Source organism: Triplophysa dalaica, chromosome 6 (genome assembly GCF_015846415.1).
Source record: "Triplophysa dalaica isolate WHDGS20190420 chromosome 6, ASM1584641v1, whole genome shotgun sequence".
In the NCBI taxonomy this organism is placed as follows: domain Eukaryota; kingdom Metazoa; phylum Chordata; class Actinopteri; order Cypriniformes; family Nemacheilidae; genus Triplophysa; species Triplophysa dalaica.
The window spans coordinates 16,468,692-16,485,248 of record NC_079547.1 but is presented as its reverse complement, the minus strand read 5'-3'; the positions used below and the strand labels follow the sequence as shown (position 1 = coordinate 16,485,248).

The 16,557-nt window shown below is 35.7% G+C and overlaps 2 protein-coding genes across 2 annotated transcripts in view; both read right to left on the bottom strand.

The window, feature by feature from the left end:
• Nucleotides 1-1,802: 1,802 nt before the first annotated feature.
• hsd17b7 (hydroxysteroid (17-beta) dehydrogenase 7) lies at nucleotides 1,803-8,379 on the bottom strand. Its single transcript, XM_056749647.1, has 9 exons — nucleotides 8,238-8,379; nucleotides 7,658-7,861; nucleotides 7,042-7,134; nucleotides 6,834-6,948; nucleotides 4,920-5,114; nucleotides 4,616-4,720; nucleotides 4,464-4,520; nucleotides 4,118-4,216; nucleotides 1,803-3,888 (listed from the first exon to the last, which is right to left on the bottom strand). The coding sequence occupies exons 1-9, from the start codon at nucleotides 8,270-8,272 to the stop codon at nucleotides 3,775-3,777; spliced, it is 1,017 nt and encodes a 338-aa protein (XP_056605625.1). The 5' UTR covers nucleotides 8,273-8,379; the 3' UTR covers nucleotides 1,803-3,774.
• Nucleotides 8,380-9,055: 676 nt separating this feature from the next.
• Nucleotides 9,056-16,557, bottom strand: part of ddr2a (discoidin domain receptor tyrosine kinase 2a) — a 29,690-nt gene continuing 22,188 nt past the window's right edge. The window contains 10 exon segments of the mRNA XM_056751121.1: nucleotides 9,056-11,017; nucleotides 11,103-11,252; nucleotides 11,436-11,670; nucleotides 12,891-13,088; nucleotides 13,253-13,380; nucleotides 13,795-13,877; nucleotides 13,880-14,020; nucleotides 14,154-14,370; nucleotides 16,110-16,246; nucleotides 16,364-16,423. Coding sequence (XP_056607099.1) covers nucleotides 10,886-11,017; nucleotides 11,103-11,252; nucleotides 11,436-11,670; nucleotides 12,891-13,088; nucleotides 13,253-13,380; nucleotides 13,795-13,877; nucleotides 13,880-14,020; nucleotides 14,154-14,370; nucleotides 16,110-16,246; nucleotides 16,364-16,423 — 1,481 coding nt within the window. The 3' untranslated portion in view covers nucleotides 9,056-10,885.

Below are 16,557 nucleotides of genomic sequence, written 5' to 3'. Positions count from 1 at the left end.
CTCACTGCAATTCATGACTAGTCTAAAATTTTCATTTGTACATTTTAGTACAATTTGCTTTAGTGGTTTAATTAAACATATTTACATGTGTCACTGTGTGTAAGAACACTCAAAAGTTTTACCCACACTAAATTCCAGATAGATAGCCTATGTATGTTTATTATTACTCTAATTTAATTTGCTATTGTTTACAGTGTAGTAAAATAATAAATTCATAATATAAAATAAAATATCATATAATAATAATTCGTTACATTATGGATCGCCTCATAAATGTACAGACACGGACAAAACGAAGAGGTCAGTTTTGAATTTATTCAGCATTTCTGCATATTGAATTTCATAGCACATGTCAGCTTGAGGGCTGAAGTAGACGCCTGTGATTATTTGAGGACATTCAGCCATCAAATCGCGGGTTGCTGATATCGCTGCATATTTACTCGCACAGACGCTTGTGTAACGCGTCAAAGACATGCCGAATGTGGTTACGGAGGCGTTGATCGAGTCTTATGTGCTTATGTTGTTGGTGATGTCAGCGTTTTTTGTGTACTTTTGTGGCATGGTCTGGGCATTCTGCAACCCAAAACTCAGTGGCATCGCAGAAGGAACCGAGTGCGACAATAACGGCTTTTCACAAGACCCTCTGCAAGAAATATTTGCAGATTCTGGAGATATGAACTCAACTAACGTGAATTATTCGTCACATGTAGACGTCTCTGAATGTCAGGATCAAATGACAGAGAGGTGTTACATCGCTTCGTCATATATTGTGGATTAATTCATGTTTTATGACAACAGCTTATGTAACAATATCAACAAACTTCGTAGACCAAGAGTACTTAAGGCAGCGGTAAGTTTGTTTTATTATCCGTTCTGCCAAAGTGATCATTTGTCATTTCAAACAAGCCGTGACACCTGAATTAATTATTGTGGTAATACCGATTTAGTGTGGCTCATATTTCTAATACAGTAATTACCATAATATTAGTAATAACATTGTCAGCCCATTCTGTTATGTCTTCACGATCAAAAATAGCTTAACTATAGACGAATTATTTCTAAAATATTAAAATATCATGTTGGTTCATGTATGAATGTTTCTTTATTTACAGGGGAATCATCATCTGTAGGCCTGCCTGCAATTGCTCTCTCTTTTACATTGCCTCAAAGATTCTCCTCTGGGGCTAACTATTAGATTTGCCAAGTCTTTAAATATAATGCTTCAGTTAAATGAAAAGTTGTTACAGCTTCAGTTTATATCATTTTCTTTGCACTAGATAAAAATGAGCTTGTTTTGGAATAAGTCTTAGCCATTCTTACATATCAGTGAATATCAACAGAATGACAGAATAAGGAGCAATTCTAAACAAACTTAACAACTTAAGTCTCAAAAATGTTTAAAAATAGCACAGTATATTAAAAATATTGTAAAAAACTGAAAAATCGACAGAAATAATACCATGTATTGTAATATACAATCTTTATTTTATTTACTCATCTATTCTTTTTTTTTTTTTAATTGGAATGTATGTAATGCTGCTTTGGAACAATGAAAATTGTGAAAAGTGCTATATAAATACAATTGAAACTGAATTGAAATGTCAAAACAAACAATTTAAAATATCCTGCTAAGCCAATACCATTCACTTAAACATGAAGACAAAGCGTAAGGTCCCCTATAACAGCTTTATAGTGATTTCATCATTTTTACCCACAGTGGATATAGAAAAGAATCACCCCCTTCAAAATAATCATATTTTGGTGCTTTGCAACTTGAAATGAAGATACACACAGCTTTTGTTTTATCCAGCTGTATTTACTCAGCGAAACGTATAGCATCCATGAGAAACACATAACACAAACATGTCAGAAAAAAACAAGAATAACAGAGTTGGAAAAAAGAATCACCCCCTTGTGTCAGTATTTTGTTGAACCACCTTTTGCTTTAATTAGGCCACAGCTTTTAGTCTGTTGGGATATGTCTCTACTAACTTTGCACATCTAGACTTCGATGTTTGCACAATATTTGCCCCCTCTTCCTTGCAAAACTGCTCAAGTTCAGTTCAATTTAATGGTGACCTTTTGTGGTCTGCGGTCTTCAAGTCAATCCACAGATTTCAATGCGGTTCAAGTCTGGGCTTTGACTAGGCCATGCAAAGACATTCACCTGTTTCTCCTTTAAAAACCCTTTGTGGTCAGATTTATGGGTCAGAGTGCTTTGGGTCGTTGTCATGCTGGAAGATAAACCTTCTTCCCACAGACAACTTTCTTGCAGGGGGCAGTAGATTTTCCCTAAAGAAGTTGACAGTATTTTGCACCATCCATCTCACCTATATCCTGCCAAGTGCTCCAGTCCCTGATGCAGAGAAACACCCCCATGCTTCACGGTAGGAATGGTGTTTTGCATGGTGAGTGTATTGGATTTCAACAAGACATATCGTTTAGTGTTGAGGCCAAATAATTCCATTTTAGTCTCACCTAAACCAATAAACACCTTTTCCATGTGGCCTCAGATTCTTCAAGGCTGCGTTTTGGCAAAGATCAGTCATGATCGCCTTTGGCCGTTCTGGAGGAGTGGCTTTTTTCTTGCAACCCTCCTATTAAGCGAGATTTGTGGAGAATTTGTGATATTGTTGTCAAATACAACTGCTTCAGAGATGGTGTGGGCCTCTAGTTAGCCTCTCGGACCAGTTTCCTCCTGTCTCTTTCATACAGTTTGGAGTGACGTCCCGATCCAGGGAGGGTCTGTGTTGTACCAAACACCTTCCACTTCTTGATAATATACTTAACTGTACTATTTGGCATTGATTAAGCCTTGGAAATATTTTTGTATCCATCTCCTGACTTGTATCTGTTCACAACTTTTTCCCAGAGATCTTTGGACAGTGCCTTGCCACCCATAGATGATTGTTTGCCACAGGTACCATAAAGGACTGAAATGCTCTAGGAAAAGCTCTTTTCATGCTGAGCTTATCAAAATGACTACAGTTAAAAGTTAGATGGCTTTGTGTGCCATTTAGTAAGATCATGAGCTAAACCTGATTGAGTTTGCAAGTCATTTGTAGGGGGTGATCCTTTTTCCAACTGACTCAGTTTTTTTTTTAATAATATGTTGGTGTTATGTCTTTCTCTTGGATGCTATAAGTTTCATCGAGTAAATACAGTTGGATAAAACAAAAACGGTGTCCATCTTCATTTCAAGCTGCAAAGCAACAAAATGTGATTATTTTGAAGGGGGGTGATTCTTTTCTATATCCACTGTATACAGTATACACACACACACACACACACACACACACACACACACACAGGGGCTGGACAAAATAATGTAAACACCATCAACATTACATTCAATGTGGGACGTTGGAACAGGGAGCCTGCTTCTCAATCCTCTTATAATTGTGGAGACTTTTGGTCAAATGTTCCTGCTAAATGGCCTTGCATAATTTGTCCCCATTGGAAATCTGACAAGTCACCCATTTCTTGTAATTACCTGTCTGAACATTTGTTCTGGAACAACACATTTAAAAGCCTTGATTTGGCAAGCAACCCAGACAAAATGAAGTAACAGAAGATAACCGCAACATTTTTTTCAACAGTAGCCTACACAATTAATATTAACACACATAACACCCCTTGTTCATATTGTTTTGTCCAACCTCTGTATATAAGGCCTGTTAAGAGTTTTTTTCCCTATTAAAGCACTTGGAATAAGACCTTTCCGGTATCACATCAAAAAGGTCGATTAAGGGTTCCAATAGTCATCAGTGTGCCTCAGCTTTTTTCTTTGATATCGAGATGCTCCTCTTTTAGTCTCCTCCGCACTGTATCTTCAAGTTCTTGTAACTTTGCATAGAGGGCTTCTGACATGTTTTCATCAATATCCATCTGGAAACATATATATAACAAAATAAATTGACAGTGAAATTATGTTAAGCACCATGGTTAATCAATGCCATAAAGAAAGTTAGATTAAAAGTTGAACACACAAAGTCTACAATTCAGAATATAATTTACGATATAAATGTCAGTTTGTCGTGAAGTATAATTCTATAACAAAAAAGGCTCAAATAAATAGAGAAGAGAGGCAACACTACAGGGGATTATCAGTTCTGACCTTGCGAGGAAGAGTGTAACTGTTTCCGAGCCCAGAGGTCAAACTGTGGTATTTAGCCATCGGGTCCAGTGACTCAGGTTTCTGCATGAACAGCCAAAACTGTGTAATAAAAAACAATGGATGAAAACTGACACTAGAGGAGAGCTATGACACTATGAGAAAAAAGGGGAATCATTTCTACAACCGGCATGCAACACTTGAAACATGTGTATATAAATGTATATAAAATTATAATGTGTTGAACATGTATTACAAGATATATTCCAAGTAATACGAAATATTTTTGATTGTCCGTAAGGGTTCTTTGGAGTGAGGCTATGAACATTTTGGGGGTCCTGGTACATACCAATGCTTCTGCTCCATTATAAGGCGTGAGGGTAAACGTATTGGTGAATATCCTTATCTGATAAAACAGGACACACAAACGGTTAGCAGACATTAATTCTAGCCTACACCATGAAGTTGATAATCCAAAACAACAGCAAACTGGTAACATACCAGCCACATTATTGGCATGATGAGGGTCCAGAAGAATGATGGTAGAATGCCATAAGTGAGGTTAGTCATCACCAATCCAGGGCATATCACTGATGAAAACACACCCTGTAAAGGGATTATTACAGTTTATTTAGTAGTGTTTATTAAGTCATCTGTAAAATAATGCATTATAATCACACATATTTAAAAAAAACTCACAATGCAAGGCAAGTCCTTTTCGATGTACATTTATTGTAACAATAAATTTTAACATTAATTTAAACAAACTGTGAGGGATGCTCTTAAGCACTGTTGTCTTACTCACGTGGCTGTTGTAGCGACGGTTAAGTGCTAGACTTAGCAGGTCAGATGCGTATTTCGAGGAGCTGTAGGGTTCACGGCCTTTCTGATGCTGAATGTCATCTAGACTAAAGGCAGTGCGTTGAGCATTACTGGACGATGTCCAGATCGCTAGAGAGTTGTGATCGGTCTGGCACAATAAGGGTTCCAGCTCCCTCACCTGTCAGATGGTAAAAAAATAGAGAAAGGAATCAGAGAAAGTCCTGTTTACTCCTGCCCCACTAGAAGCACCAAATAGAACTGCAAAAAAACAAAGTTTAGTTCAGTGAAGACAGCTGTAGTATTAATGTTAAGTCTATAGAAATAATATATTTACAATAGTTCCATACAGCTTTCCTGTAGCTGTAGTGGTTAGAGCATGGCGCTATCAATGCCAAGGTCATGGGTGCAATGCCAAGGATTGCACATACTCAAATACAAATGTATAGTATTATGCAAAGTCAGTCCCTTTGGATAAAAGCGTCTGCCAAATGCATAAATGTAAATGTAAGTATATAGTTCGATATAACTACATACTACACACTACTGTTTCAAAATGTTTGCAAACTTGACTGAAATGTTTCTCATAATCTCAAAAATTAATTTCATTTGAAAGTATATACTTAAAGGAGCAATGTGAAGATTTTAGCGGCATCTAGTGGCGAGGTTGCGAATTGCAAACAATGGCTCAGTCCATGCGCTCAGGATTACCCTCTTGTTTTGTCGTGTGGTTGGACTGTCTCATGGTTTTTGGATTTAGTCAAGGCTTGCCCTTGACTACGATTTGCCTGCTGTCTTTGGATTGTTTACCCATTGGCTTTTAATAAACAACCTGCACTTGGAATCTCTACTCTCTGCAGTGTCTCCCTCTTTACATGTTTGTATATAAAAATAGCTCTAAGGTAATAAAAACATAACGCTTCATTATGTAAGGTCTTTATACACCTCTGAAGACATAGTTATTTATATTATACTGCATTTTATAAAAAGATCCTCCCAAAAAATTACACACTGGACCTTTAAAAGAAAGAAAATACCTTTACAATGCTGTACAATTGTGCGCACATGTTCATTTATTTTATAAGAAAACTACAATTTTATTAAAAAATATTTTGGAATTTGATAATCAAAACAATAGGAGCCCACAATAGAAAGTAATTCCTTCTAATACTGTTTAAAAAGCATTGAATGGCGAGATAAAATGGAAAGCTGGCTGATAAAACGTCAACAGTACATTTTTTATAAAATCTAAAGCAAAGGGGTGGCTTCTTTTAAGATGGAAAGTAAAGCAAAGTTTAGATTTTGACTTTATTATCTTTATAAAATGTTAATGAAAAATTAAAAATAAGTTTGTTTTTCAAAATATTTGAAAAGGTAGCCTATAACTATTTATATAGAGGTATGATATATTATGCACTTTGATTAATAATTACATTTTAATATGAATTATTGTTATATGCAGAATAAGCATTTGTCATTATTTCTATGAAGAAACATGTGTAGAGGCAGCTTTCAACCCTATTGACCAGGTGTCTTACTGCATACCAATGAAGGAGCTCTTAAATTAGTTAACAAGGTAGCACAGGGTTGCAAAGACTCAAAAATAACTTGAGTACCAGAGACATTCAGATGAATTATTGATTAGGGTGGCTGCCAGTAAAAAAGCTGTTGACAACGGTGAAATGCGGCATTTTATATGAGGATAAAATACAAAGCAAAATGATGACACTGGTCTGGTGATTCACTTGACTGTGCGTTTCATGGTTAATCTAGAAACAGATGATGGCTCCTACCACAACAAGATAATGCGGTCACAGAAACAATGGAAAGAAGTCTAGATGTGTTAATAATTGACGTGTTGTGAAAAACAAACTAACTTTGATATCGTTTGGCAACTTACCAGAAGAAAATGACCAAAAAGATTAGTAGAAAACACCTCTTGCAAACCATCGGGTGTGACCTTATCTTCCTGGGTCAGAATACCCTCCCCCGTTGCAAACATACGAACCACATTTCTGTAGGGTAGAAATATACAATGTTTTCAGATAATAGCGTTTTATCATACAGTGCACAGCTATATACAGTAGAAAGACATGCATTAAATGTACCTGGAGAACAGGCCTTTATAAAAGGCTTTGAAGTCTACTCTGGGGTTAGGCATGATTCCTGCGTTGAGGTACAGATAATCCAATCTTTTGTATCTGTTCAAATAAACAGTTGAAGTGAAGTTAAATAAAGTCTTTCTGGGTTCTTCAAATGTGCTGCTCTTGTCACTCTATAGGATGTTGACTGACTATTAATCTTGGATAACTCTGTAAATTCCAGCTGTGTGTTTGGTCTCAACGTTTTTTGTAATGGACTGAACATTGTACAAAGAAACAATAATATTAACATGTTTGCATGATGACATCACTAGGTACACAGAGGTGGAGCTGGAGTAGTTCAAGCCCCACCCACTAAGTCCAGCAAGGGGTAGCTGACAGCTGGATGTCAAGCTCCATCCATTTGGCTCTGCAGCAGGTACCACTTGAAAGGCTTTCAACTTACATCTTATGCTAAGCTATTTTACGGCCCCAGAAGACTTTAAATATAGCATTGTTAGGATTAGGAGCATCTTAAAATCGACTTTATGGTGTTTTCGTCACTTTGAATAATGACAAAACTAACCCTGTAAGTGCACCCAAAACAAGAAGGAAACGGAAAACGCAGACTGAGATCTCTTACTTTGTCTTGAACTCCTCAGCAGCCCGGATTACTGAGTGCATGTTACCCACGTCTAAGTGTAGGAGAGAAATGTGAGCTCGAGGATGAGACACAAGAAGAGCCTGACGGGCGGCTTCAGCTCTCTGCATGTTCCTGCAGGCCAGACAGAGCTGCAGATGCACATCCTCATTTAGCAGACGTTCACACAGGGCAAGACCTATACCACTGAACACATGAACAAACACACATGGATACATGATTATTATATAGCATACAATGAAGGTCATTTTAACAGATAGTTGACGTAGGTTAGCAAGATGTTACCATTTGTATTACCATAGATAAATTACAAATAAAAAACTATGATTTCTAAATTATGATTTTTTTCTCCTAAATAACACAATTTAAAATTAAATATTAAAAAAGTTCGTTTGTTTTTACGCCTTTATGTTATTCGCAAAAATGTTTGCGACAATCTTTGATTTCAAAATCACTGCGCAAAGTTTTCACAGGAAAACAGCATGCTTATAAAAACATGTACGTATACTTTAAGAAGTGATGTAAACTGCTGACAACATTAAGACACACACGGTTTCGTTACCTGTTTGCACCGGTTACCAACACCACTTTCATCATCTTTACATTCGTATACAAATGATATGATGTACACAGGTTGATAATGTACTTCTCCTTTGCAACCGTTTCTGACGCGATTTTTCACATGCGTCTGTGTACGGATGGAGTTTGCACCGACACCATGGTATGATTGGATGTCATACTTATAATGACCAATCACCGGCTTCCATTCTGTGACGGGACATCTGCTCAGTCCAATCGAGCTTTAGCTACAGTCAGACGAGCTCAACCAATCGTCGAACAGCATGTGACCGTCGAAAAGTTGTGGATAAAAGAGACACAGCTACGGCCGGAAGGAAGGCAAAATCCCGCTATAAAATTACAATAAATTACATTTTCCAACGCCTGCACCTCCCCTAACCTTACAATAATAACAAAATAGTAAATAACTGTCAGTGAGACAAAAACAAAATGAGTTTGCCCATTTGAGGTAGCTGTATCCCTTCTAGCCATAACACAGTCGATGTTGAGCAAATGGTTTTAAATGAAAAAAAAAATCCGTTTTAAGTAATCAGTATATACTTAAAATGTATCTAACAAGCTTCACTTTGAGTAAAATGTGCTGTGTTAATACTTTCATAAAATTCTTCAACACAATTGTCTATTTCAGTAAACACTTATTAATCTTATCTGATGAATCATTTACGCATAACCACAAATACACAGGCTTAAATTTCGCAGCTGTTTAAATGCTTTAATACGATTTCTGTCAGAACCAGATAAGTGCTTTATTAATTCGAAAATGTTTAGATAACAATTTATTAAGATTTATCAATTTATTAAATGTATTATATGTACAGTTCCCTAAAATGTACAATACTAGTAAAAGTCAAGGTTGATATAAAAAGAGAAAAAAGTTCTGAGCATACAAAGAGAGAATCCAATGACAAAGGAGTTAAAGATGGATATTTTGCTATGAACAAAAGAGCTCCAGTTCTTTTTCTCATCATTGTGGTAGAACGTTGTCCATTTACAGAAAACTTCGTTTATTTACCTTGTGGGTAATAAAATGTAATGTGAAAACTGTGCCCCAGCTGATAAAACAATTAAACCCATGAAAAGTGCATATAAAGAAATAAAGGATACGTATAATGCAACTTAATAAGCCATGTCAAGAATGTTAAAATTCAGCTATACATAGACTATTGCCAGAGATTTTTATACCCACAACTGAATCACTTCTTAAGGATTGGCAGTTATCTCAGCTGACGACAAAAGGTGCACAATTGCTCAATATTACAGCCTATACAATCACCATACAAAAGATTTACAAGTATACAAGTTACTCAATTGCTAATGAGATTTCCGTGTATCCCATTTGCAGCACTTTGCACATGCAAAAACATATCACAACATACTGTAAACCATCACAGTGCATCTGATCCAGTATTTATCCAACAACACTTCACTCATCAACGCCACCCTACATGAATATACTCTGATATAAAAATAAGACTGCTTTAAAACAGCTTTAAAATAAGCTTATTTTCATCTTTGATATTTTCAATGCATAGCCTACTCAAAATTAAACTGATGATAATTAGTATTGCTCCCTTTGCTCTACTTTTATAATTCTACTACAAATGACATATAAAACAAAATGACAAAGTAACCAAAGAAATATTTCTACATTGGATTTCATCCAAGTTCATGCAAATATCATAAGAAAGTCATTTCTAGAAATAATGTAAATTCATAGATTTTTCAAATAAAAATGAGAATGCTGAAATGTAAAAAATTATTTTAAGGCAAGACAATAAAAGAGAAAAGAAAACACAGATTTCAAAATTACAAGTTTTAAATAAACACCAAAAATAATTATTTAGAATAAAAAGAGGAAAAGTACCCAATGCAGTACATTTAAATATTAATACAATATAGTTGCAAAATGCCAATATTTTACATTTTACAATGTCACTCAAAAATGTAGTTTTGATCTATTAAAAAATGAATTGGTTTTATAAACTGGTTTTGCTATTCACAAAAGTGATAAATGTACTTCTGTGATTGTGAACCCAATTGGTTAAATGTTTTTTTCCGCTTACTACAGAGGAAAAAGGTAAAAACAAAGTATGTTTAGAATTTTTCAGAATAAGATGATCATTTGCAAATGTTGAGACATCACAACAAAACTAAAAGGTAAATCTGACTGTCAATTAAAAAATATTTTTATTTACATTCAAGCTGTCTTCTGCCTTAAAATACGGAAAACAACATGGAAATACTCACATAAGACACACCATTGCCAATGTCTGTTTGTTTTATCCTTTTTACTTGAGATTTTTTTCTATTTAAGATCATTTAAAAGTAGCGTACTTGGAGAAAATACACATTGTATAAAAATCTAATTCTTCTGAATTAAAGGTGCCAAAATTTATTGCTACATTTTTGGGCCTAGTGCTGCCCGTTCATTGCATTTCAGCCAAAGCCACTCGGGGGCAATGTAAAAAATAACCCTGCATAATTCAATCATTTGTCCAAACTGTAACAGAACAATTATGGATCCTGATGTTTCTGGCTATATGATGTGAAGAAATAAGTGCCTGGTCAATTGGAGTCCTATGGGCACTGCAAGTCTATGGAAGTGCCATGCGGTTGGCACATAAGTGGATACTATGGTTTGGACTCCAGTAGGATGCGATGGATCTCCTGGAAGCATGGACGCTCTTTGGTGTTCCTGTTCCAGCAGCTCAACATGAGCTTGTAGATGGGGTCAGGACACATTGGTGGCTGGGGTAGGTATATCTGATGATAAGAATATACTCATAACAGTTAAATACCTAACTTAAGCTTTTGAGGCGAAATAAGATTAAAAAAAGCATTCATGTACCTGTCTCCTCTGATCCCGAAAGAACTCCCCTGTGTTTTCAATGACCTGCTCGTCTGATAGCTGTGAGTACGGCTGCTCTTTGCAGAAGGTGAGCATCTCCCAAAGGGTCACGCCAAAAGCCCATACGTCACTGGATGTAGTGAATTTCCCCTGCGATGGACAGAATTCAATGTGTCAATGTAGACATACTGTGTTTGATTGTTCTTCCCACATTAAAATAAAAAATGCAATGATATATCTGAGTGTGCATCTTCAATGATGTACTTTTAGGAATCGTTCAAATGAATCACGGTATGATTCATTGTATTTCTAGGTTAGGGATATGAGTCTCACCAGAAGAATGCTCTCCCAGGACATCCAGCGGATGGGCAGTACAGCTCTGCCCTGGATGCGGTAGTAGTCTCCGCTATACAGGTTTCTACTCATGCCAAAGTCTGCGATCTTGATCGTGTAATTCTTTCCCACTAGGCAGTTGCGAGTGGCCAAATCCCGATGCACAAAGTTTAGCGAGGAGAGATACTTCATGCCTGAAGCGATCTGTGTGGCCATGTGGTGTATGTTACTATAGCTGAGAAAGACAGTTAAAAAAAATGTATGTCATTGTCTTCATCTTGGAAATCCTGTTTAGCTTGCTGACTGCAATTCTATATAATTGAACCTATAATAAGAAGATAATAGGAGTATTTCTATTAACCTTTCTTTTAACCTGTACAAATTTACCATTTGATATTTTATCTACTCTTTAATTAAGTCTTAATTACATAAGAACTTACCACGGAGCAAAATGTTTACTTAAAATACAATATAATTATACAATTATAACATAATAATACAATATATTATAATGTATAAAGTTGTGTAATATTGAATAAATATTAAAATATAATATAAATGATTCAACTTTAATTGTTAACTTTGCAATAAGATATCATTTATTTATTATTAACAGTAGTTTTTAGCTAACATGAACTAACAATGAGCAACATATTTTTATAGCATTTATTAGTCTTCTTTAATATTAGTTATTACAAATAGAGTTAGTTTAGGTTACGTCATTGTAGATGAAAACAAAATGTAACATATCACTGCTGTTCTTCTTCTCTGTTCTCTTTTTTTTGTGAAACTGGGTTTTGCAAATATTGAACCAATAAAATGTATTAAAAAGTGTTTGTCAACAAGACAGTATTTAATCATTTTAAAATGTACTGTGTTTTAGGACATTTAAGGTTTCGGAAGGGCAGATACGATTTAATACTTAAATATATCTACCGAGATGAAGAACATGTTAATAAAAATATTGTGGCTTGTTGATGTTAGCTACACTGTAAAAAACATCATTTTTAGGAATATTTTAGTTTTTAGCGATTTTTAAAAATACGGTAAAAAACTTAAGTTACAGAAAAGACTGCAAATTTACAAGAAAAACTGGAAAAACACGAAATTTTACTGGGAAAACAGTCATTTTACAGATGCCCCATTTTTTCTACAGTTTAAGGTCTTTGCACATACAGTTCAAAATTTTCACATGCTTTTTTTCGTATTTGGCGCTTACAGTGTCTTTGAATTGTCAAAACGCCTCTCAAATACTGCTACGGATGCAAAAAACATATCCCAGTCCAATTTTTTATACGACGGAGGAAAATATCGGAGGCAGTGTGTAAATGTGATTGACACAACCTGAGGTCGTATTTATTTTTAACGTGGGGAAATTTGGTGCAATGGGCTTTACCCACAAACTTTAACCCATTTCTTTAATGTTGTGTGTAGATGCTTTGTTAAAATATCTACCTGACTGTGGGAGCATTGCTGAGTAGAGCGATCACACCCTCGGCCTCGTGGCGGGACAGGAACTGATTGAGATCTCCGTTTTCCATGTACTCCGTGATCATACACAGAGGGTCAGAGCTCATACACACCGCCAGGAGCCGGATGATGTTGGGGTCTTTCAACCGTGACATGATCTTTATCTCCTTCAAGAAATCATTCCTGTAAGGGGGAAAAATTGATAATTTAACTGGGGCTAAATTTATATTACTGAATATATTACTGAAATTTACAACTGTAGATCATCAAGGTAAGAATGGGTGTTATTTTATTTGTATTATCAATCATTTAAAAGAACAATAACTGTGACATTTGCTTTATCAAACCTGGCATTTTTATTTGCATCCGCTCGAAGCATCTTAACTGCAACAAGCACTGTTTGGTTTTCAGTGATGTCAAAGGAGAAGTCCTCATCCATAAAATCTTGCATTCCTTCTGCTTCACATAAATGCACCTGACAACAAACAAAAACAGACATTCAGTTTTTAAATATTCTTCATACATTTGCTTTAAAATCACTGTTACATAAATCCATTAAAAATAATCACCCAGGACATTTGTCATAAAGGGATAGTTAAAGGGTAAGTTCACACATTGAATACAAATGCCTCAAATCTGCATGCCTTATATTTTTCTGTGGAACACAAAATATATTTTGAGAAATGTCGTAGGGGTTTAGTGTATAATGAAAGTCAATGGGAGCCAATTATGTTCATCACGATTGTCCAAAACATAATATTTTATGTTCTGCAGAAGAAAGTAAGTCTAGCAGGTTTGGAAAGACATGAGGGTGAGTCCTATTAAATCTTATTAAAGCGAGGCAATATAAAAAAGTCATAGTATTCTCCAGAACAAATGTAGAACACACCTCTCCAAATTGCCCCTCTCCCAGCTTTTCTTTAAAGGTGAGCAGTTTCCTTGGAAACTCTTCAACAGCAACATCCTTCCTGACAGTAGATCCATTGTTAGTGCCGGGACAGCATACGTGTTTCCCCCCGTCACCCCCTGCAGGTTGACAATGTCGGCCTCAGCGTAATGCGGGACGCCCTCTTGTGTACTGGCCTGAGGAGTCTTGGAAGCTGTACTGGTCGATGCTGCAGAAAAAGTTTAACAAATTGATGCTGATTGGTAAGTAAAGCCTGACTGTCAGTTTATGTTAAAATGATAATTTTGTAATTAGAAAGTATTGGTAAATTCAACTAAATTCATACAATACATTGGACTCACCAGCATCCTCTGATGTTTGGGAGAACTCGGGCAGTTTGCGGACAAGACGTGACGGCTCCTGGTAGTCGGGTCCCAAAGGGAAGATGCGCTCATAAGTGGAGTTAGATTCCTGCTCACTGGACACTGAAGAACTGTTGTTGTTGTTGTTAAATGTGAAGGTCTCACTCTGTATTGACAGACTAGCAGTTAGTTCATCGTCCAGCATCCTCCGAGAAACCTGAAATAAAGAAAGTTTAGTTAAGAAGGCCACAACACATAGTTTGCTGGTTTATTGTGCCAATGTGAAATATATTTAGTCTGCAATGCAATGGCAACAGTTAGGATTATTCTTCATTGCATTTTTTTCTTCACTCTCTCTCCTCTTTTTAAAGGACATGCACAGAGTGGAACGTTCATATGGGAACATTCAGAGACAATGACATCATATGGAGTCATAGTGAAATTGAGGACTTTTTTATTTCAAGTCCAGACAAAATATAGGGACTTTTAAATATAATTTTCCACGGCGATCTTGAGGGAAAATCATTGGAATTCTGCAGAACATATTTGAAGTGATGAAACAAAGCTGAGTACAATACTATTTTGAAAAATGCATGATTATACAACACAAAATATGGTAAAAAATACTGCCGTTTACTATAAGGTTCCATTTATTAACGTTGTGTATCTGTTAACATTACAATGTACAACTAACATGATCAAACAAAGAACTGTATTTGTATTAAAGGGATAGTTCATCAAAAAATAAAAATTCTGTCAACATTTACTCACAATCACGTTGTTTTAACTGCTTACATTTATTTGTTATGTATAACAAAAAAAGAGATATTTTAAAGGATGTTGGGAAACAAAACAATTCTGGGTCTCCATTGACTCTCATCTTAGATTTTCTACTATGGTAGTTAATAGTGCCCCCAGAACTGTTTAGCATTCTTCCAAATCATGTTTATGTGTTCAGTAAAAGAACAACATTTATACAGGCTCGAAACAACTTGAGGGTGAGTAAATGATGACATCATTTTCACTTTTTGGTAAACGACAATCAAAAAAGGAACTGTCACTCCTGTTAGTTTTACTTAACCCATCATTGTTCAGAGTACATAAAGAATGCAAGTAACTGAATTAAAGTAACTTAACTATGTTATTTAGATCTGTCAGCTTCTTTTAACAAGTGTTTGACTGGTCAACTTAACATTGTTGAGTAGAACGCAAAACCCTATAATATTGGACCTATTGTTTAGTTTACTTAATATAAACAAGTTAATTTCACATGGCTGGTTGAGGGGGATTTTCAGTTCCCAGCATGCTTTGCGTAAGACTGGATTTAGGCAGTAAATTTCAAAATTTTGTGTTATTTTAATAGTTTACTTGTTTGCGCTAAATGTTAACTTATCTTTGAGGTTTAATTTTATGGTTGCAATTGTTTTGAAGAGTGGTACATATGATTAGGCTGTGAGAGGTTTATGCGTGCCCTTGATGTCTATTGCATCATTCAATGAGCTTAAACTGTGCTAATGCCAGTACTGAGATGGCTCTCATATGATTTGCTCATTGTGTTTTGACTTACGTCTACAAAAAGAACCATTGAGAAGGATAAATATTGAGTTTAATTAACTTAAAATCTGGTACAATCGGAATGGTTTGGATTTACTCAAAAAGGCTTTGTCAACATTACTTAAATTTATTTTGTTCATACAACTAAAGTGTTATTTGTTAAAATTACTTAATATTGTTGCCTAGAACCATCTTTTTAAGTATATTCAACAACAAACAATTTTGAGTGTAGTCCTTTAACTATCATTAACAAAGATTAATTCTGTAATTATAAAATATACTGAATTATAAACAGCAATAATTATATTGTTCATTGTTAGTTCACATTATTTAATGCATTTGCAAATATTAACTGGTTCAGAGGATGTGTGCTTTACAAAAGGTTCATTAAAACTCTCTCACCTTCTCAAGCATCTTTTGCCACACTTGTCTCCATAGAATAATCACAATAATGGCCACTAAGATGAAGATGATGGCCACCAAGCAGCCAATCAGGATCCGGGTGTTGCTGTCATCTACTTTGTGGGTTGGGTTATCCCCTAAGAAGGGGATAGAGAGAAAGGTAGCTATTGATGACATGACACTCCGGGGGGGATGAGGGGACCTTGTATTTAAAGGCAAGAAAGGAGTAAGTCAGGGGCGGTGGGAAATCTGACCTGGTTGTTTGGGAGGGCCAGTTATAGGTGGAGCCAAGGTTGTGTTGTACATTGCTGTATCTAAAAATCACAGGAAGTTCAAACAGTGAGAATGACCAAACTTTTGTAAAATCATGGACATGGACAGGAAACTTGATCCGTCTGACAAATTTTATTGAGCAATTTATTCACAATCCACTGGTTTGGATATTTTT

Coding starts and splice junctions, on each gene's coding strand:
- hsd17b7 (XM_056749647.1), bottom strand. CDS start 8,272: ATGATGAAAGTGGTGTTGGTAACCGGTGCAAACAG. Junction 4,721..4,919: donor ACCGTCGCTACAACAGCCAC/GTGAGTAAGACA, acceptor ATCCCTTTACAG/GGTGTGTTTTCATCAGTGAT. Junction 4,217..4,463: donor ATAATGGAGCAGAAGCATTG/GTATGTACCAGG, acceptor TTTATTACACAG/TTTTGGCTGTTCATGCAGAA.